This window comes from Brienomyrus brachyistius, chromosome 25 (assembly GCF_023856365.1).
Source record: "Brienomyrus brachyistius isolate T26 chromosome 25, BBRACH_0.4, whole genome shotgun sequence".
Classification (NCBI taxonomy): Eukaryota; Metazoa; Chordata; class Actinopteri; order Osteoglossiformes; family Mormyridae; genus Brienomyrus; species Brienomyrus brachyistius.
This window is the reverse complement of record NC_064557.1, coordinates 4,214,422-4,234,868: the sequence shown is the minus strand read 5'-3', so window position 1 is coordinate 4,234,868 and position 20,447 is coordinate 4,214,422. Positions and strand designations below refer to the sequence as shown.

At 45.3% G+C, this 20,447-nt stretch overlaps 1 protein-coding gene across 6 annotated transcripts; it reads left to right on the top strand.

The window, feature by feature from the left end:
- The first annotated feature begins 111 nt into the window (after positions 1-111).
- Positions 112-19,282, top strand: si:dkey-37g12.1 (atrial natriuretic peptide receptor 1). 6 transcript variants are annotated; one of them, XM_048995499.1, is made up of 27 exons: positions 112-2,166; positions 2,798-2,989; positions 3,198-3,319; positions 3,817-3,906; positions 4,128-4,273; positions 4,475-4,593; positions 5,255-5,401; positions 5,846-6,000; positions 6,372-6,456; positions 6,540-6,631; positions 7,004-7,142; positions 8,966-9,044; positions 9,813-9,903; positions 10,591-10,683; positions 10,976-11,053; positions 11,190-11,294; positions 11,396-11,467; positions 11,573-11,732; positions 13,199-13,351; positions 13,581-13,755; positions 14,533-14,676; positions 16,030-16,153; positions 16,670-16,738; positions 16,873-17,047; positions 17,938-18,036; positions 18,156-18,329; positions 18,852-19,282. In XM_048995499.1, exons 2-27 carry the CDS (start codon positions 2,800-2,802, stop codon positions 18,938-18,940), a joined length of 3,165 nt encoding a protein of 1,054 aa, XP_048851456.1. In that variant the 5' UTR covers positions 112-2,166; positions 2,798-2,799; the 3' UTR covers positions 18,941-19,282. The 6 variants fall into 6 exon arrangements, with proteins under 6 accessions (XP_048851456.1, XP_048851460.1, XP_048851455.1 ...); XM_048995503.1 differs by having other exon boundaries at positions 6,321-6,456; positions 18,156-18,247; XM_048995498.1 differs by having other exon boundaries at positions 6,321-6,456.
- The last annotated feature ends 1,165 nt before the right edge of the window (positions 19,283-20,447 follow it).

The following is a 20,447-nucleotide window of genomic DNA, read 5'->3' as shown; positions in this document are numbered from 1 at the left end:
CCGAAACCAGAAATCGTTTCTGTGGAGTTGGCAAGTACTTTTCTCCTTTAAAACGGGATGACGGAAAGGATGGACTGTCTTTGCTCTTTTTTCCTCAGAAATAACTCAGGTATGCGTTAGTAGGGGGCCTGAGCCGAAGTGTGTCCTCGTCGTGCCTGAGCAAAATATATTGCATTATTACATTAAATGGCCTTTAAATGATGTAACTTATTGTTGCATGTGTTTCTGAGCCTGTTTCACTGTGCTTCCATGGAAAACCTGAATGATGGTGTGCAGCTGATAGGATCTTGGAATCAGGCCAAGATGGCCCTCAGACTTCCTGAAGTACCATTTTTCTGGTTACTGGTCTGACATGCAAGGCATTTGCAATGACATATGAACTTGCTCTGTATAATGTACAAGTAAAGGCAAAAGGATTTAATAAAAAAAATGCAAAATGTTATTTTTGGTGTAAAAGCCATGAATAACCATGGGGGTTGTTCGGTCCGATCACTCCGGGCTACAGCCCTCAACAATTTAGCCTTATTTTAGCTTCGATGCCAATCTGCCGTCAAAAAAGTAAGTCCCAGGTAAAGCTGACTTAGCCCCTGATCTTTTCCGTAGCTAGGAACTCCTCTGACTGTCACAAGAGCAACCTTGGTTGTGAAATCAGTGCTCTTGAAGTTCCGTTCCCAGTGAAGGATGACTTTGCTGCCACCTATTGGCATGAAAATGAACACGCAGCTGTCGCCACCACCGGCTTGATGCCCCCTATTCTCACATAATAAAGCCAACTGATGGTCTTACGGCGCATAACCGTAAATGTCACAACGGGATTGCCAATCAAAAAATACAAATGGTAAAAATCGCACTTAAACACACCCGGTTTTCCGTTACGTTTTTTTCCCATTTTCCTAAGGAAAATTTTCCTTGAAATACTGAATTACGTAAGTACGTTTAGGCGTCGGTGATAAAAGATTTCATTTACAGAAAAGTATTTCATTCACAGCGAACACATCTATATAGAAAGGCGAACAAGGCAAACTCTTGACGTCAGGAAACACAGTACAGTGCTATTTTCTGTCTATTTAATTGTACATATATAATTTATACTGGACAAAATTCAGGTAACCTTTAAATATCAACGCCACAGAACACAGGTGGAAATACCGAGATTTATCTCTGAAATAAACAGCCATCAGTATTTTCACCATTAAAAACATTGCTTGATTTTTAAGTGACGAAAATGTAGTGGGTACATTTCCATTTAGATGGTTTTGTCCAAGGCGGCATCAGGCAAGTGATCGCAAATAGGTCGACCCTTACGTGAATGACCATCGTACATTGCCCTTTCGAAAGAAACCTGTTTACGTCAAGAAATAAACGATTAAGCAAAAACAAGAGATTATGCATACGTGCCGAGCCACAGATAGGTCAAGCTTTTCCCATCGTTGAAAGAAGATGTTTCCAGTGACTTTCCAAATATCATTCATCTTTATGTCAGACTTCTGCACTCAAGTATCGTATGGTCCTAAAGCTGCGTTAACAGTCCCACGGTCCAAAATGCACGCACGACATCTCCCATAACCTCTCCCATAACCAAAGGAAGATTTCGTTATACAGATGCGGAATGGAAGGCTGCATGTTGCTATGGAAAGACCGAATAAATAGCTCTCTATGCATCTGTCAAACAAAATTGTGTGGATACGAGCAGGCCGTGCCAATTTCATTTTAGCATTCGAAAATAGCAGCATTTCAAGTGCTGCGTCCAACTTTCAAGCATTAGATATTTTTTTTGCTCAGCAAAACCACGCGCTCAAGTGCTTGTACATGTAGGGCAAATAAGTAAAGCGCAAGCAAAACAGCGGAATTGCAGTTTTTTTTCCATAGATTTATTTTTAACGTTCCCATAAAACGTCATTTGAACTGTTTATTCTCTCATGTCTATTAAGTAAACAACCTAAAATGGGAAGTTCCCAGCGAAAGCCAGGGAGAGCACGGAGCGATGGCGAGCAGTCAGGGTGCTCCGCCGACGGCGAGGACTCTGCAGGAGCGGCTCATCTGGACTAAAGTGTGTGACAGATCTGAAGAATTTCTGACAACGGGCTTGATTTAAAAACTGTTGCCTTACTTATGTGTGTCATCACGAGGGAAGCATAGTTTCCAGTCTTCTTGATTAAACTTACGGTGAGTTTACTTTCTACTTAAACGTTGCACACGTCATTTTGTCAGGGAGAACAAATTATGATCTTGAATGTTACAGAGGAAATTGTATTCACCCCCTTCAGTTATGTAGCGCTTTTTATTGTCGCAGCAATTATGCCATGTACATGAATTAAACGTCCACTGAAATTATTTTAATTATGTCTGATAGGAATTACTTTATACAAAAGCTTCTGTTGCTTAAATAATTATGCCGATGGTGCTTGTTTTTTTTTTTTTTACACTTTTTTTGATTGAGAAAATTAAGTCTGGAAATAATTGGGGTGTTTATAATAATGTATAACCCAGACAAAGTGGAATGTATGCAGGGACGTCAGGGAGTCATGAAGACCCTGTCAGATTCAGGGGCCCAGTACTTGAGAGGGGCCCTTGAATATGTAAAATCATAATTAAAATAAAAATTGGGGCATAGACAAGGAGCCATTTTCTCAGGGGCAGTTTCTAGGTGCACCCCTGAATGTAGGACTTGGATTTAAATGATTGCTGGCTTCCTTTGTGTGTGTGTGTGTGTGTGTATTTGCAGTTTCGCAGCAGTCCTGCATTGTAGAAACACTCGCAGGTCATCCTGTGACCTATGACCTGTGACCCCTGACAGAAATGGAGATCCTTGCCAGGGCTTGGTGGCTTCAGATTCTTCTGCTGCTAGTGTGTCACGGTGCCACTGGGCTGAACTTCACGGTCCTGCTCTCCATGCCCAACACATCCATTCCCTTCAGTGCCGGACGGGTTGGTGCTGGAGCCCTGATAGCGATCGATAAAGTCAACCAGGACCCAAATCTTCTTCCAGGTCACCTGACCACCCTCAGAGCAGATCTGCAGGGTGTACATCTATTGCATTGTGTCTTTAGCCTGTGAGATGTATGGAACATTTTGAGAGAAAAACAACATTATTTATTCTCCCTTAGAACTTAGGGCTGGTGGTAACGTGCAAGGCTGCCACGTGAGCTTGTGTATTAATGTGACGCTGTGGCCTGCGTTGTTTTCACTGACTGCAGGACACCACCTTGACTATAAATACTTGGATGACCACTGTGATTCGGTGGTGGGACCTGGGAGGATTGTCGACCTTCAGCGCACGCATAATTTCAGCGCTTTCATTGGTCCGTCCTGCTCCAAGGTGAGGCGGTTTCCTGAGGGGTGGTAAAGCCTGCTTGTTAATGCCAGATCTGAAATGTGGTTGGGACTAGGCCTTCGGGGTAGGGGTCCAGCCTGAGAAGACTGCTTTGGTTTAGTTGATTGTCCCAGCATGCAGTTGAATTAATCAAAGGTGCCATCTGCTCCAGCCTCTTCAGGTTTGAATCATTGGCTGATTGGAGCCACTCTCGAGTCGGTTGATGCTTTAGCTTTTGTATCTGTGATTTTTCAGTTGAGTTCTGGGGTCCCTGGCCTCAGTGACTGTAGCGGTTCTTTTGAATGCTTTCAGAGTTTTGAGATATAATTTTGTCGTGATTAGTGGGCCCAGACGTCCCAGAAGACTTTCTGTACACTTGAGCAAGGAACTTAAGAACTTGGTGACTGTCCAAGTGCATGGAATCATTGCATTTGTCAGGTCCTGCTGTTTCTTTAAGGAAAAACCATGCTGGTGCCCTTCTTCAATATCCACCTGCCCTCTAGGTTTGCTCTCTCATTGGCAGACTTGCTTCTTATTGGAACATTGCTATGATCAGCCCAATATGTGCAGACCAGCAATTCCTGGACAAGAAGGTAAGGCTTATAGATATATATGATTTTCTCACAACCATTTTGGAAGCTTACCTATTTGTTAGATTTCGAAACACTTTATCTTTGAGGGACCTACAACTAGCAACTATGATTTCTATGAAAAAGCTCTATGAACCGTAAGAAAACCACAGGAATGTCAGCAGACGTTGCGTGAAGGTCTCGGCTGTGGTTCCCCTGTGCAATCCTCTCGCCTGTGGTGGCAGGACTTCTCCACGCTCACCAGGGTCTTCGGCCCTTTCACGAAGATGGGCTCGTTCTTCGTCCGCATCTGTGAGAACTTCAGGTGGAAACGTATCGGGATCATCTACGACGAAAGTCCTGCTTGGAACATACCAGCAGAGGGAATCAGGTGGGTGAGCGAATCACGAAGCTGTGTCTTCAGTAGCTGAGCTGTCTGATTGGCTGCTGTGACTGCTGGTGATGTTAACATAGCAGATGTTTCTCTCAAAGTTGGCTAGATAAATGTACTGCAGGAAGATGATTGAAAGCCAGACATGACTCGGACTATCATTTAAAGACACTTAATTTGATTTGTTTTAATTTCTTAAAGGTACAGTGTGCAAAATAATTCTATCACTGTGGCCAAGTACGTTGGTTTCCGAGACAACAACAACAGGGATGCCTCAGACTTTGCCAAGATCCTCCAGCAGGTGGCTGCAGTGTCTCGCAGTGAGTGACGTGGGATTGGCGGGTGGGCACGGTTCGTGCCAGGTGTGTGATAGGGGAGGGGGGGGGGGTGTACCGCCCCTTTAAAGTTGTAAAAAAGGTGAACCAGTTCACTAAGTGTCTGTGTTATCCAGACACCTCAGATCTCATAAATTCACATCAGAAGCCAGTGAAGTTAAACATGCTACCATCATACGGTTTTTCTGACTACATAAATCAGATAAACACCATCTCAGGGACGTTATTAAGATATGAATCGTCCGTATGTACAATGGGGATTGAATCTCCGAAACCAAGAATCCATAGCGTTGTTATGAAACAGCTCCAAACAGTATGAGATGTTTACACATAATCGGTAATCACAGAATTGCAGCCGTTGTGGTTGGGGAAGCAGTGGGACGTAATTATGATTAATCACGGCTTGCCTGCGAGTTGCCACGTTGGAGCACAGACGTGCCGACATGCTGTAATGTAGCATTAGCATTAGCGGCTAGCCCAGAGTCTGCACTGACTGTGTGATGCCCAGCTGGCTGGCTGCCTCCCAGAGCTGATTACTCTCTCTGCTCGGCCGGCAGTGCCACCTCTCGCCATACAGATGTTGCCAGTTCATTTGGGGAGTCTGCCCGTTTTCACTCCGTTCGCCCTTACTGCCCCCCCTCTTCAGTTATTGTGATTTCAGCCCGAGGCGAGGTGGTGAGGAGGTTCCTCATCGAGGCCCACAAGCAGGGCCGGACCAACGGGGACTTCGCGTTTTTCTCGTTCGAGCCTTACAAGGAGAAGCAAATGTTTGGCGATTTCTCCTGGAGGAGAGGTAGACTTGCCCCCTCCTTCTCTAGCCCCCTGGCTTATGTTTGTGATGCCCCCACGCTGGGCTCTAGGGCAAAATCCCCCCACCCGCCAGTAGGATCTGAATGCTCTTGGTTTTCCATCTAGGGCTGAAATTTACACAGGTCTAGCCTGGAGCATTTTTGGTTCACAAGATGGCTCGATTCGATTAATTTAATATGACATAGATTAAAGGATTAGCTTTAACACTTCAGTTCAATTATTTTAAGAGACAATTTTCAAGTGTACACAGTGACGGTTGAAGCCCCCATGATGCCGTAGGCAAGTCACCCAAGTCCTAAGTCGGGGCCCTGTCAGATGATGGCTTCCTAGGTGGCCACCTGTGTCGCCTGATGGGTTGACCGGCACTGAGTGTGCAAAGCTGGCCTGCCCCATCGCTCACCCTGGCTCCCCTGCACCATGTTCCCAGGAGACCCCGACGACTCCATTGCCAAGCAAGCCTTCCGGGCTCTCTTCCTGCTCTCCCTGTACAAGCCCAGCAACGAGATGTACGAGAACTTCTCAGCGGAGGTGGTCCGACGTTCCAAGGAGAACTTCGGCTACACGTACGACCCGGATGAGAAGGTGTCCTCTTGCGTCCGTCACTGGAAGAATCTCAGTGGTTCTGTGTGCGCATACAATCGCCTACATCGACTAGAGTGGATAGGAATCGAAAGAAAAAAAATACACTTTCAAAGTGCTTGGGGTTGTTTGCTACTGAGAGGAACAAAATCATTAAGATCCAGTTAGGCTGCCAGTGCATAGTGGCATCATTACAAACGCTTTGTACTGACCAGTATGTCCTGAATTTTATTATATGGCCAAATTAGTCACCAGTTTCCTTTCTTTTTATCGCTGTTGGATGTAAACCTGTGTAGGTTTTGCGTGGCTGTTTTTTTAAACAGGTGTCAATCCTGGCTGCCCTCGCCCACGATTCCGTGTGGCTGTACGCCCAGGCGCTGCATGAGACCCTGTTGGAAAACGAAGACCCCTACGATGGCCGCAATGTCACCCGCCGCATGTGGAGCAGAACGGTGACAGGTGCAGTGAGGCTCACGGTGGACCGATCAGCCGGACGGGGAGACGAAGTGGACTGACTCTGTTCTGTTGTCGTTCTGCCGCAGGAATCCAGGGCGATGTCACCATAGATGACAATGGGGATCGGGAGTCGGCCTACATGATGTACCACTCCCAGAGCAGCGAGGGCGTATTCAAAGTGAGCTGTTCTCATTGTGCTACGTGCTGTAAACCAGCTGCCTTTGTCACAGAGATTAGTATTGCAGCTATTTAACAATAAAACCGGATTTGAACTATATCGTTACGCTGTACTTGTCTGTCCATATGTGCATATGTCAACATGTAATGTTTACAGCTTTCTTGCACTGGGGAAGGTGGTGGTGCAGGAGGTAGTGCTATCGTTCGGCAACTGGAAGGTTGCCAGTTCGAGCCTTGGTTCCTCCTAACCCTATCGAAGTGTCTTTGAGCACTGAACCCCAAATTGCTCCCGGTGTGTAGGTTGGTGCCTTGCATGGCAGCCTCTGCCTCCGGTGAATGAATCGTCCTTCAGTTCCTCTGATCGTCCCTGCAGGTGATCGCAAATTATTTTGGGACAAACAAGACCTATGAGCAGGTGAAGGGGGTCCAGATCATGTGGCCGGGAGGCAGGAAGACCCCGCCCAAAGACACACCAACTTGTGGATTCGGTGGGGAGCTTTGTCCGTTTGCTGGTACGATGTTTTCCGTTGACCTTCCTTCAAGATATATAATAATGTAAAACCTGTATCAGGTGGGATTATTAGATTTCTTTGCATGTGTGTAGAAGGACATAAATTTGAGTCCCATGCTGTGTACTTTGCTTTGGACCAAGGTCCCCCAATTCTGACCTGGAGAGCCAGAATCCAGCACAGTCTGCAGATTTTCCTGCAAAGCACACCGTAATCAGCTAATTACCAGGGGCCTGTAGTACGAAGAGGGGCTACGGGCTTATCGGGGTAACTTCTTGGATTTAAGGTACCACAGTTTAAATGGACTTCATATTCGTTCACTTACATTTTGCTCAAACTACCTTAAATCTGACAAGTTACCCCGATAAGCCAGTAACCCCGCTTCGTAGTACAGGCCCCAGGTTAGGTAGGTGTGTTTGAGCAGGCAAATCTACAAAGGGTTTTGCAAACTGACCCTCCAGGACTGGAATTGGGGAACCATGCTTTAGACACCAAACTAAATGTAGACAGGGGTGTCGCTAGAGATTTTGGGCCCCATGAAAGCAAATCATACTGGGCCCCCAACCCAGAGCAATCCAATTATGTGTCAAATTTTTTAGGGCCCCTGTCTCTCAGGAATCATCCTAACTTTCTCCCTCTCTATGGCGTCCTTGAACAGTATGTATGTATCCGGGTCTCTAAGCAGTGGAATGGATGATCTGCCAACATCACGGCTGGATTGGGATTCGTCTTTTTTTGTAGTGTAATGGGATCTAGAGAATGACCTGAATTTTGCAAGCTTTTGAAAAGTTTAAGGAAAATTCTTTTTTGCCAAGTGCTAGATTAACAGAAGATCGGAACTTCTGCACTGACAGGCAGTCGCCTACATTGGCCAGCAGGGGTCAGTACTGCACTGCCTCAGAGCCTTCGTTCCTTCTTCGCTAGTTCTCCATGGCTGCCTGCTACATTGAGTCTTTCTTGGCTTGGATCACTGCTAAGGTCACCAGACTCATCAAATCTATGTCCGTGGTCTTTGGTTGCCTCTAGAAAAAAATAAAATATATCAGTGTGCATTATTCACTTCTACCCCGTAGACCCTAAGCGCGCCATTTATTTTAGCTGAAATATAGATTTTCTATAATAATCCGGGATTATTAAATTGCCCTCGGCCAGCAGGTATTTGCAATAAAAAAAAAATCAGATGAGCTTATATGACATGGCTTACCATTTTATTGTTTTTATTATACAGTATATTGTTAGTTATTTATTTGCTGATACATTGTGTCGCTTGAGAGGTTGGAGGTAGGTCCTGGGTTGAAACCTGGGGCTGACTGAGTCATTTACCTGGGAGTGGTGTGTAGCTGGGGGGGGGGGGTTAGGTCTCTGTGCTTGTCAGCAGAAGGTTGCTGGTTCAAATCCCATGGTCAACAGTGTAGTCATCTCACTGTTAGATCCTCTCCTGTCTGTGTCTCCCTGAAGCAAGTGTGGCATATTCTGTGTATCCAGAATGTTAATATGTCTCTTTCAATTAGCGTTCAGTGATTAATTGTTATTGTTGTCACACCACAGTGCACAACAATGAAATGTGTTCTCTGCATTTAACCCATATGTGTCAATGTGACATAGCAGGGGGCAGCTAGGGAGCAGTGCTTGGGGCGGTACCTTGCTCAGGGTACCTCAGTGGTGCCTTGCTGGTCAGGGATTCGAATCTGCAGTCTTTCAATTACAAGTGCGCTTCCCTAACCATTACGCCACCACTGCCCTCTTTGTCTAACCTGCTGAACACAGTCTTTTTTTAATATGTCTGTACTGTGCTGGACATGCTCTGGTGATTGTACATCCTACAGAGAGGACCCTGATCATCTCTGTGGCCTTGATCCTTGGCCTACTGGCTGCGGGGAGTCTGACCATTGCCCTGCTCTACAGGTACCCCCCCTCACTCGCACGGCCCACTCAATGGCTCAGGTGAAGTCGCCCAGGCTGATTTTAATGAGCCAGTTAATCATCTTCTCCCATTCTCTTTCAGTGGCCAGTTATGTCAAGTGGTCACAATTACAATTAATGATAAGGGGAAAGGAAACGATTGGTTTCCACGAACAGACATTTGATTGTGGCGCTCAGGATGACATGACATGAGAGAAGTGGGGCCACCTAGAGGCTGAGTGGCAGAATGGCTGACGTTTTTCTGAAAAGCATTCCGCGTCGGAATCAGAGACAAAACTGATTGTTGAATCAATTTATAATATCTTCATAGTGTGGAGAATTGTGCTTTAATGCTTTTAGCACTATGTCTCGAGGAAGTAATCAGGAACAGTGATCAAGAAAGGGAATCAAGACCGTGAATATAACTGGTAATCACTTGGCTTCAATGCAAGAGATCATTCATAATATGAAGATAATGTTTAATGTGTAGATAAAAATTTTATTCATCCTTTATAGAAGAGCAGAGCTTATTGTACCTGGAAATCAATTGTCTTTTTTGAAGTGGAGTGATTATATTAATCTATACTGGCATTTTATTGGCATTGACATTTTATCGGCATTGACATTTTATCTGCAGGATCCGCAGGCTGCCGTTTTTCAGTAGAAGTCCTTATGCCAAGAAAATGAGTGCCCAAGAGCGGCAGGGATGGGGCAGAGGGGTTCCCCCCAGCATGCGGATTATGCTGATGTGTCGCCCATGTTTGGCTCCAGGAAGTACAAACTGCAGGAGAAAGCGTCGATGATGCTGTGGATGGTCAACCTCGATGATGTTGCCATGACGGAACACCACACTTCGTCCTCGGTACATGGTCCCCGGAAACCCCAGCTCACATTCAACAGACAGCCTCGATCACAAGGGGCCATTCACCCATAATGTGTCACAGCGCCACCTAGTGCTGTACCATAGGACTAGAATCCTGTCTAGGGTGCCCTGAGATGGACTGGCATGCCATACAGGGTGTCCCCCAGCCCTGTGCCTTGAGATTCACTGGTATCCCATCCAGGGTGTCCCTCTGCCCTGAGATGGACTGGCATCATGTCCAGGGTGTCCCCCAGCCCTATGTCCTGTGACAGACTGGCATCCCATTCAGGGTGTCCCTCTACCCCGTGCCCTATGATGGACTGGCATCCTGCCCAGGATGTCCACCTGCCCCGTGCCCTGTGCATTTCTCTTGGATAGACTCCAGATTCTCCCCTTTACAGAAAAAGAGCAGTTATATAAGAAGGGTAAATGGATGTCATTTCTTATTCATTCAGTATTTTTAATTTTGTGTCCTGACCTTGGATCAGTACTTTGCATTTGCTCTCAAGTGACAGATGGGAGGTTTACATGATAACACAGATTGCAAAAAATGAAATATATTAATGAGTATACAGTAGAGGGAATAAGAAACCACTGGCAAAGGTACACAACACGAATGCGCGTCTCTTACACGGCTGTAGAAGACATTGTAGTGCTAATACTTCTGTCCTGTTACTCTTTTTTAAGATGTTCTCTTTGAATGGCGGCTCAGCACAGGACGAAGCTGCTAGCAGTGAGGTGGACAGTGAGATGCTGTCCAGCAGGACTGCACTGTATAAAGCAAGTTTGTCTCTTCTGTCCCCACGGTGATGATTGGGGTTTAGTCAGAGTATAGTTCACTTTACTGTAAACCACAGACTTATTATTGATTATGAATCGGTCCATGTTTTGATCATGGTACATTCAGCTCATTGAAAACCCCAAGCTGCACTTAGCAGATATGTTATATTCATCAATGTTTATGCACTGTGCATATTTTATGCACTGCTTTTGAACACATTAAGATGCACGCTTAAAAATACAGGTTTCAGTCTTCTCATTTGCTCTAGCCTTTTTCCATCCTCTTTTTAAGGAGAACATGTGTTCCATCCGGTTCTTGAACGTGCGGAGTGTCAACCTGACAGGCGACCTACTTGCGGAGTTGCAGCAGGTAGGCGCCGCAAAGCAGGAGCGTGTGCCAAGTCAGGGATGGGTGCCAGCAGAGGCTACCGCGGTAATAAATGCGTCGCGCTCTGGGGAATTGGCTTGTGACATGATTCCCGGTGCGTTCTCCGCCATGGCGGCAGTGCAAGGACCTGAGCCACCCGAACATCTGCGGCTTCGTCGGGGCCTGGCTGGAGTCACCTCCGCTGTTTCTGCTCACCGAGTACTGCTCCAAGGGCAGCCTGCAGGTGTGCACCGTTGGTTTCCATCCAGCCCCGGAAGGACCTACCGTACCAGCAGAACCGTTTTCTGTCAGGGAGCTGAGCTGGTGCCATGGCTTGTCTTTTAGGACATCCTGAGGAACGAGTCCATCAGACTTGACTGGACGTTCAAGTACTCTCTGATGCTGGACATCGTGAAGGTGAGCAAGTAAATTCTGGGTTTTCCGACCTATGGGGATTCTACTCCCCACCTTCTGATGAGACCGCTCCCCACCTTCCATCTGTCACACCACGCACATGCACAGGGAATGGACTACCTACACCGCAGTCCCCTACGTTCCCATGGACACCTGTCCTCATCCAACTGTGTGGTGGACAGCCGCTTCGTGCTGAAGGTCACCGACTTTGGTCTCAGCTCTCTGAGGCGGCCACCAGGGTCCCAGAACCACCAGAACCACTGGCAACGTGAGTAGGCTTGAGGGGATAAAATCCTGGGGCTGGTTGCACAAAACAACTTAAGATTTTTCTTAAAGTCTGAGTTAAGGTTTCCGTAAAATAAAGTCAGTTGCAGAAAACACTCTTAACTCCGTTCGTTAAAGTTCTCTTAAAATGTGCACTTAAGTATTTCAGTTTTTTTCCTTATCTTGGTCTTATACTGCTGGCCCAGGACGTGCTTGTTCTCGAACTGCTCCATAGCCCTCACCACAGTCTTAACTCCTTATAGTTCCTTTAACGATTGCACGAAAGACCTTGACAACCAAAGTAAAGAGAACAACCTGAGGCGCCTCTGGCTGAGTTCATGGCGATAAATGAAGAAAATTAATGCATCCCAAGATGAGTGTTCTGCGACTGAGCACCCCAAGTGGATACGATTAATGACGAGCAATTGATTTTACCTCACCGACAGTCGATTTATAATTTTATTTGCATGGCCCGCGACATGTTTATAATTCATATATTAAATCTGGCCAGTAGATCAATCTTTCAGTTTTACAGAATAAAAAGTGAGGTAATGTTACCCCGCTAATAAGCCCTGGCAGGTTTCACCGCCGGCACCGCCAGTTATATTAGACAGAAGTACATTGGTCATTGATTGAATTTTCTGGTGCAGAGATTCGGAGACGCATACAAAAATGCATCTAATGTAACTGAGATACAACAATAATTTTGTCTGCTCAATTTTTTTCCTCTGTTCTCTTTTCCCAGTAGTTCTACGTATCTTCTAAGTTAGCACCGGTACTTGTCGTCGACCATTCAGCAAAGTTTATCGCTATATGCTCCACTCAGTTCTTAGTCGAACGAAAAGTACCTACTTGCAGTGAACGAAATACACCAGAGGGAACAGTCTTTCAGATTAGGATGTAGTGGTGATGAAATCTGGGTCTTTTTATTTCATTTATATTCGTCAGACAAATAATATGGTTAATTTTATTAACACATATTTTAATTACGTTTTTTGTTTTCATTATCATCACGAAAAAACCTTTCCTTGGGCTATATTTTCGTCAATATTTTTGTCAATGAAATTAACATTGGAGGTGATAATGGGTATCGTGAGCAGGTGTGAGTGCAAGCAAACAAATGGTCTCCATGGAAACTGTACAATTTTACTGCTGTCAAATATCTTTCAATACAGAATAATACCATAAATAAGTAAATAAATAAGACAGTAAATAAATAATGCAGTAAATCCCTTAAGGTTTTTCCTTAACTAAGGAAACCTTTTAAAGGCATTCTGTGCAACACCCGTAAATAAATCCCTCTGCTAAGGAGGAATTAAACTTTAAGTGTCATAGTTAAGGGGAAACCTTAAGGTGTTTTGTATAACTTAGATTGTCTGGGTGGGTGAGTCTTCTGCTTATGAACACATGCTGGTTCCGTTTTTCTTTTACGCTACTGTGGTTCTCACTGTGTGTCTCTCCTCACTTCAGGTCTGCTGTGGAGAGCCCCTGAACTTCTAAGGGGCACCACGCCCCACAATGGCACTCAGAAGGGGGACGTCTATAGCTTCGGCATCATCGTCCAGGAGATAGTCTTCCGCCGTGAGCCCTTCTACATTCCTGGGCGCACCCTTAAGGCTGAAGGTGCTACGCACTAATCCTTGCATCCCATTCATGGCAGAAATCCCAAATTGTGTCCAAAGAGCATAAGATTTTAGAAGATTCTTTGGCCCATATAAATGCCGTTAGCCTCTGGCAGCTGGCTCTTCTAGGTGATTTATCAAGCATCCCTGGTACAGGAAGCATCCGGTCAGAACTAGTCCTTCTCACAGAGCAGATAGAGTGTTTTGATATTCCTCTGGGTATTTTCAAGATATCGCGGAGCGGGTGAAGGCGGGAGGCTGCAGCCCCCTCCGGCCACATGTCGACCGGGCAGAGTGCCCCGAGGCTGTGGAGACCCTGATGCGAAGTTGTTGGAGGGAGAGGCCCGCAGAGCGACCAGACTTCCCCGCACTGAGGACACTGGTGAAGAAGCTCTCCCCAACTGGGTGTGTACAGAGCGTAGGGCTGAGGTCAGCCATGTCCTGCTAGAAACTGGGCTCTGCCAACCACTGTGGTCTTTGATCTTGCCCATCTCACTGTCCTATTGTAAGTCATCTGATGGATCCTCAAAATGATAAATGAAAGGGCTAAATCTGACAACATGTGCAACACCCCTTAGTTAGAGGATAGCAGAAGCATCTTCAGGCACAGATGCTGGAGCAGGGGGGCTGGGAGGCAGCAGTATACGTGGGAGCTGCATGACGAACAGCAGTTAAAGAATGAACCAAGAGCAAGATGAGTTTGTGTTAATGGAGGTCTCTGTGATGTGTGCTTTTAGTGATTGCTCAGTTGGTTTGGGATTGCCCACCAAACTCTGGTCTGTTTTCAGGTCTTCAGTGCTGCCATTCACCTGCAGCTGGGGAATCGGCACAGTCTGTAGTATGATTACACACATTTCTGACGAGTGAAACTAAAGAGGTGTAACTGGAGCAATAGTTGAATAAAGTTCTGCAGCCTCTATCGATTGGAATCGTTTCCACAACTTTGGCGACTAGTGTAGAGGATTTAAAATGAAGACGTACATATTCATAAACAATGTACATAATTGCGGTGCATGGACAAAACTTGATTGCAGTCTCACTTAAATTTTTGTTTTCTCTGACCTGAGTTTCATTCTGAAATTTGTGGTCTTTGCAGTTGTAGTCCGTGGTTTGTGTGGTCTTTGCGGTTGTAGTCCGTAACCTCCTGGTAACATGGCGGGCGCCTCTCATATCTGAACTCAGGGGAAGCGACAACATCCTGGATGACCTGCTCTGCCGCATGGAGCAGTACGCCAACAACCTGGAGGAGGTGGTAGAGGAGCGCACTGCCCAGCTCGTACAGCAGAAGAAGAAGGCGGAGAGCCTCCTCACGCAAATGTTGCCTCGGTAACGTCGGACTGCTGACGGGGGATAATGTTTGTAGCAACTCCCCGGAAAGGGGCACCCGCTTCTTTATTGGCTATGATCGGCACCCATAGTACAGGGTGGGCCATTTATATGGATACACCTTAATAAAATGGGAATGGTTGGTGATATTAACTTCCTGTTTGTGGCACATTAGTATATGTGAGGGGGGAAACTTTTCAAGATGGGTGGTGACCATGGTGGCCATTTTGAAGTCGGCCATTTTGGATCCAACTTTTGTTTTTTCAATAGGAAGAGGGTCATGTGACACATCAAACTTATTGGGAATTTCACAAGAAAAACAATGGTATGCTTGGTTTTAACGTAACTTTATTCTTTCATGAGTTATTTACAAGTTACTCTTTGTTAACAGCCATTGACATGTCGCAGAGGTTAACACATGAGGAGCGGATAGAAATTGTGTTGATGTCTGGTGAACGCAGTAACCGGGTCATTGTAGCTATTGGTCTGACACTAACCCACATTGGATAGATCCCTCCAAGACTGTTGGAACAAAAAAATTGATGGTATGGTGTGGTGTATGGGGTACAAAGATAGTGGGGCCATTCTTCATCAATGGAAACCTCAAGGCCACTGGATATGTGAAATTGCTACATGATGATGTGTTTCCCTCTTTATGCACTGAAGCTGGCACGTTCCCTGAGTTTTTCCAGCAAGATGGTGCACCACCACATTATGGGTGTCAGGTCCCAGCATTCCTAGATGAACAGTTTCCTGGAAAGTGGATTGGTCGTCATGGGCCAGTTTAATGGCCCCCAAGGTCTCCCGATCTGACCCCCTTAGACTTTTATCTTTGGGGTCATCTGAAGGCAATTGTCTATGCTGTGAAGATACGAGATGTGCAGCACCTGAAACTACGGATACTGGAAGCCTGTGCTAGCATTTCTCCTGTGGTGTTGCTATCAGTGTGTGAAGAGTGGGAGAAGAGGGTTGCATTGACAATCCAACACAATGGGCAGCACACTGAACACATTTTATAAGTGGTCAGAAACTTGTAAATAACTCATGAAAGAATAAAGTTACGTTAAAACCAAGCACACCATTGTTTTTCTTGTGAAATTCCCAATAAGTTTGATGTGTCACATGACCCTCTTCCTATTGAAAAAACAAAAGTTGGATCCAAAATGGCCGACTTCAAAATGGCCATCATGGTCACCACCCATCTTGAAAAGTTTCCCCCCTCACATATACTAATGTGCCACAAACAGGAAGTTAATATCACCAACCATTCCCATTTTATTAAGGTGTATCCATATAAATGGCCCACCCTGTACATGAGCTCATTTTGGTTTTTTTGCATGTATGTATCCTTAGGTCAGTTGCTGCCCAGCTGATAGCTGGACAGACAGTGCAAGCGGAAACGTACGACTGCGTCACCATCTACTTCAGCGACATCGAGGGATTCACGGTGTTGGCGTCCAGTATTACTCCCATGCAGGTGAAGACCGCTTTCTGGTCTGGTGAACTTCTGGCTGGTTTCCTCTGAAGGACACTCAGGAAGAGGACAGCGCAGGAGCAGATCCACTTTTATCACTGGCAGGGAATCACAGCTGTTAAGGCTTGACTTGGCGTCAGTCTCACGGAGGTCATAGGAAGGATGGGTGGTAACAGATTTTTTCAAATAACTGAGATATGAGATCAAAAGACCACGCAGCCCCCTCTTCCTGCTCCACCGCCCTTCCACACCTTCAGAACAATAGCTGTAGATAAACAGATTCCCACAAAACAGTATTTTGGGCTTGCGTGGGCCTGGTCCGGCTAAAAACAGGTTCTCAGTTTAAGAGGACCCTCTCATGGGGCAGAGGCATGATCTCCAGGAAAGCAGAGAAGCAGGTCATGTCAAGCTTTTGACACTAGGAGTTATTTTGGGACAGTAGATGGATACCGGACAGAAAAAGACTATCACCCCCCCTCCCGTCACTATGTATCTGGTAACCAGATCTATGTCCCTCAGGTCGTAGACCTTCTGAATGATTTGTATACAAACTTTGACAAGATCATCGACAATCACGACGTCTACAAGGTAAATGGATACGTCAGGTCTGTCCAACCTTGGAGCCTCACTTGATATTTGCTTTCTGATATTTTAGTGGAGACATGGCAAGCTGTCCTTGGGATGTTTACGACCGTGCTCATCTTCACCATGACCACCTTCAGGTCGAGACCATTGGAGATGCCTACATGGTGGTGTCAGGTCTGCCCATCCGGAACGGAGATGACCACGCCAAAGAGATCGCCAGGATGTCCCTGGCTGTGGTGAGGGCTATGGAGCAGTTTGAGAACAAGCATGTCCTGGGCCAGCAGCTGAAGGTCCGGATCGGGCTTCACTCAGGTAAGTGTGGGTAACAGAAAACCTATTTGCACGCACAGACATTTGTTTTTGAAATAAAGGCCAGCTGCTGTGAGATATCAATCAAAACGAACTAGAACCAGAGTATTTAATGAAAACTGCTATGATACATATAAATGTCACAATCATTTCAAATTTCGGTTATTGTCTGGCAAGCTGTGCATAGGGTAATAAATCTACACTGAAGCCACTTGAAATTTTATATACTCTCAGAACAAAAGAGTAAAAATGTGTACCTTTACTTGTCACTGTGGCTATACCCTTGTAATTGTACCTTTAAGGTACAGAAATGCACTCTGAGGAACATCCCAAAGATACGAACAACATTGATGTACCTTCAATGGTCCACTTCTGTACCTTAAAAGGTTCAATTACCTACAGCTAAGGGTACAATTGGCAGAGCCTTGAGGTTACAGGCCCCAGTGACAAGCAAAGGTACAAATCTTTACTGTTTTTTCCTGAGAGACATCAATACATGCCGATCTTCTACTGCTCAGTTGAACCGGTGGCTGATAAACAATCATACATTTCAACACTACATATTAGTCCTTTACCGACCTGTTCTGCTGTTGTTTTTATTGTACACTCTCCACTGATCTGTTTTTTTTGTGTGTGTGCATTGTATCAATTTGGATATTAGTCTGTATGTATATTATTTGTATGTGACATTTTGATAAGCTAATTTATATTGATTTTAGGTTGTGTTTTTAAGAACAGGTGAGGAACAACCGATGAAAGTTAGCTTATAGAGCAAACTCTGGCTCATTAAAAGTCTTATCTGTTGATCAATCAGCACTGTCTCTGTTAAAAATAAAATAAATGAAAAATAAAACTACCTTGAGCAAATGATCTTAAGCGAGTCTGTCTCTTAGGGCCCTGTGTGGCTGGCGTCGTGGGCCTGAAGATGCCCCGCTACTGTCTGTTTGGGGATACGGTCAACACGGCTTCCAGGATGGAGTCCCACGGCTGCCGTAAGCAAGGCCCGGTGGGGGCTGACGGTGCTTTGGGCTCAGTAGCACTGCCAGGGAGGGTTTCGTCTCAGGGTGATGTTGACAGCACCTAACCTCGCCCCCGTCTTCCCCTCCCACAGCGCTCAGGATCCATGTGAGCAGCCCTACCAAGGCGCTCCTCGATAAATTTGGGACGTTTCACCTGGAGCTAAGGGGGACCGTTCATATGAAGGTGCGGGGGCTGCCTCTTCTCTCTCGTTGCTGTCGCTGTAATAGGACAGCAGGTGGCATTGCAGTTCATGTCCACATACCAGGTGGGGGCATCTGCCATACCATTCTGCAACATACTGAACCCAAATTACCCCAGCAATTGAACAAATGGGTATGAATGATATCTCTTTGTATATGATTCAGTTAAACATGACTAAATGAACTAAAATAGCCTACTAACATAGTTTTAATGTCATATGACATTTCATGGGACGTGTCACACCATTGGCGGTAATTGTCCTCTTTTTGGATTGGAATTGAAGATTAAGTGCTTTGACTAGTCAAAATGTGAAACTCACAGGATTATATTTTACTAGATTTCCTATGCATTGGCATGCATTATGGGGGGTGGGAATACAACCTCCCCAATAATCATGTCTCCTCCTAAATGTGTAGAGACCTCAGCCCCCCCCCAATGTTCAAACCAAATTTACTCCCCTGCTCCTTTGAACAGCTATTTCTACAGCTTAGCCCAATAGCCTCTGGTCCCACAAACTGAAGCTCTAGACTTTGTTCAGAATGTTGCTTCTGTCTCTGCCTTTCTTTTGTCCTCCTTGTAATCCCAGGGGAAGGGTCCTGTCACTACATATTGGCTCCTGGGAGAAGAGCAGTGAAGAACCGCAGCACGATATACACGTCGTCTCGCACTCCGTAAACTGATCCTCAGTTTTTATGTGGGCTCTCTAGTGGTTATTTAAATTGCTACCTGTTTGGATTTGGATTTCCCATTCAACACTGTAGCGATCCATAAGGTATGCATGGAAATACATTTATTGTGAATCCATAAAGAGAGTTTATTCTGCTAGAAAGAAGAAAAGTCAAGTCACTAAAATATATAGATATACATAAAAATAATCACAAACTACACTGTAATTTTTAAAAAAAAATTTGGATGACATAATAAAGAATGTTTTTCATGTGCTTGGACCAGACAAGAGGAATTAGGACTTATTTTCATCTGCTTTTTTATGCTTTGTCGTTGTGCTTTGTGCTTTATGTTGACAGTGTTTATTAAAACTTGATAAATGACTACTTTTAGGTTTAAGTGCTGCTTTATTCTACAGAGCTCTTCACCTTCCTGAATCACGCTCAAGAATCTAAAATATCCAACCAGATGTTCCCATCCATCCATTTTCTAACCATGCATCTTAGTCGCTAACCAGATATTCTTCATCATCACTATCATTTTCATGGATTATGGTGGCAGTCCACTGAGGAGATCCAAATGTTTTTTTTCCATGGCTACAGACTCTGCATCATTCTGGGGGATACTTAGATGTCAGTCATTCTAGGAGATACTTAGATGTCAGTCACTCTGTGGGATACCTTAGATGTCAGTCACTCTGTGGGATACCTTAGATGTCAGTCACTCTGTGGGATACCTTAGATGTCAGTCATTCTGGGGGATTTATAGACGTCAGGCATTCTGGGGGATCCTTAGATGTCAGTCATTCTAGGGGATCCTTAGACATCAGTCATTTTGGGGGATCCTTAGGTGTCAGTCATTCTAGTTGATACTTAGATGTCAGTCACTCTGTGGGATACCTTACATGTCAGTCATTCTAGGGGATCCTTAGGTCTCAGTCATTCTGAGGGATCTATAGACATCAGTCATTTTGGGGGATCCTTAGGTGTCAGTCATTCTGGGGGATCCTTAGAAGTCAGCTGGGAAGTGTAATTCTTCCAGTATGGCCTGGGTATGCTCCAGGGACTCCGCCCAGGCAGATGTGTCTGGAACATCTCCCTTAGGAACTCTCTCAGAGGCATCCTAAGAAGATGCCCAACCCACTTCAGCTGACTCCTCTTGATACAAAACAGAAGCGACTCTATTTTGTGGCCACTCTAAACTTACCTTGTCACAGAGAGTGAATCCAGCAACTAAACAGCGAAACCTCATTTTGGCCACTCGTGATTTTTTTGTTTTGGTCGGCCTGTTACCGTAGGTAAGGATAGGGATGTAGATTGACCAGTTAACTGCCAGTCCTGTTTTACTTAATGCTTTACTGCCGTGAACCTCCTAAAAGCATCAGTGATGTCAGAATCTGCCTGTGAATCTCGCATTCCATTTTAACATCACTTGTCATCAAGATCCCTGAGGCACTCACACTCCTTCAGTATGGACAAGTACTACCTGAAAGGGGCAATCTACTCTTTTCCAAGAG

Coding starts and splice junctions, on each gene's coding strand:
- si:dkey-37g12.1 (XM_048995497.1), top strand. CDS start 2,800: ATGGAGATCCTTGCCAGGGCTTGGTGGCTTCAGATTCTTCTGCTGCTA. Junction 2,990..3,197: donor GGACCCAAATCTTCTTCCAG/GTCACCTGACCA, acceptor CACTGACTGCAG/GACACCACCTTGACTATAAA. Junction 18,037..18,155: donor GATGGAGTCCCACGGCTGCC/GTAAGCAAGGCC, acceptor CCCCTCCCACAG/CGCTCAGGATCCATGTGAGC.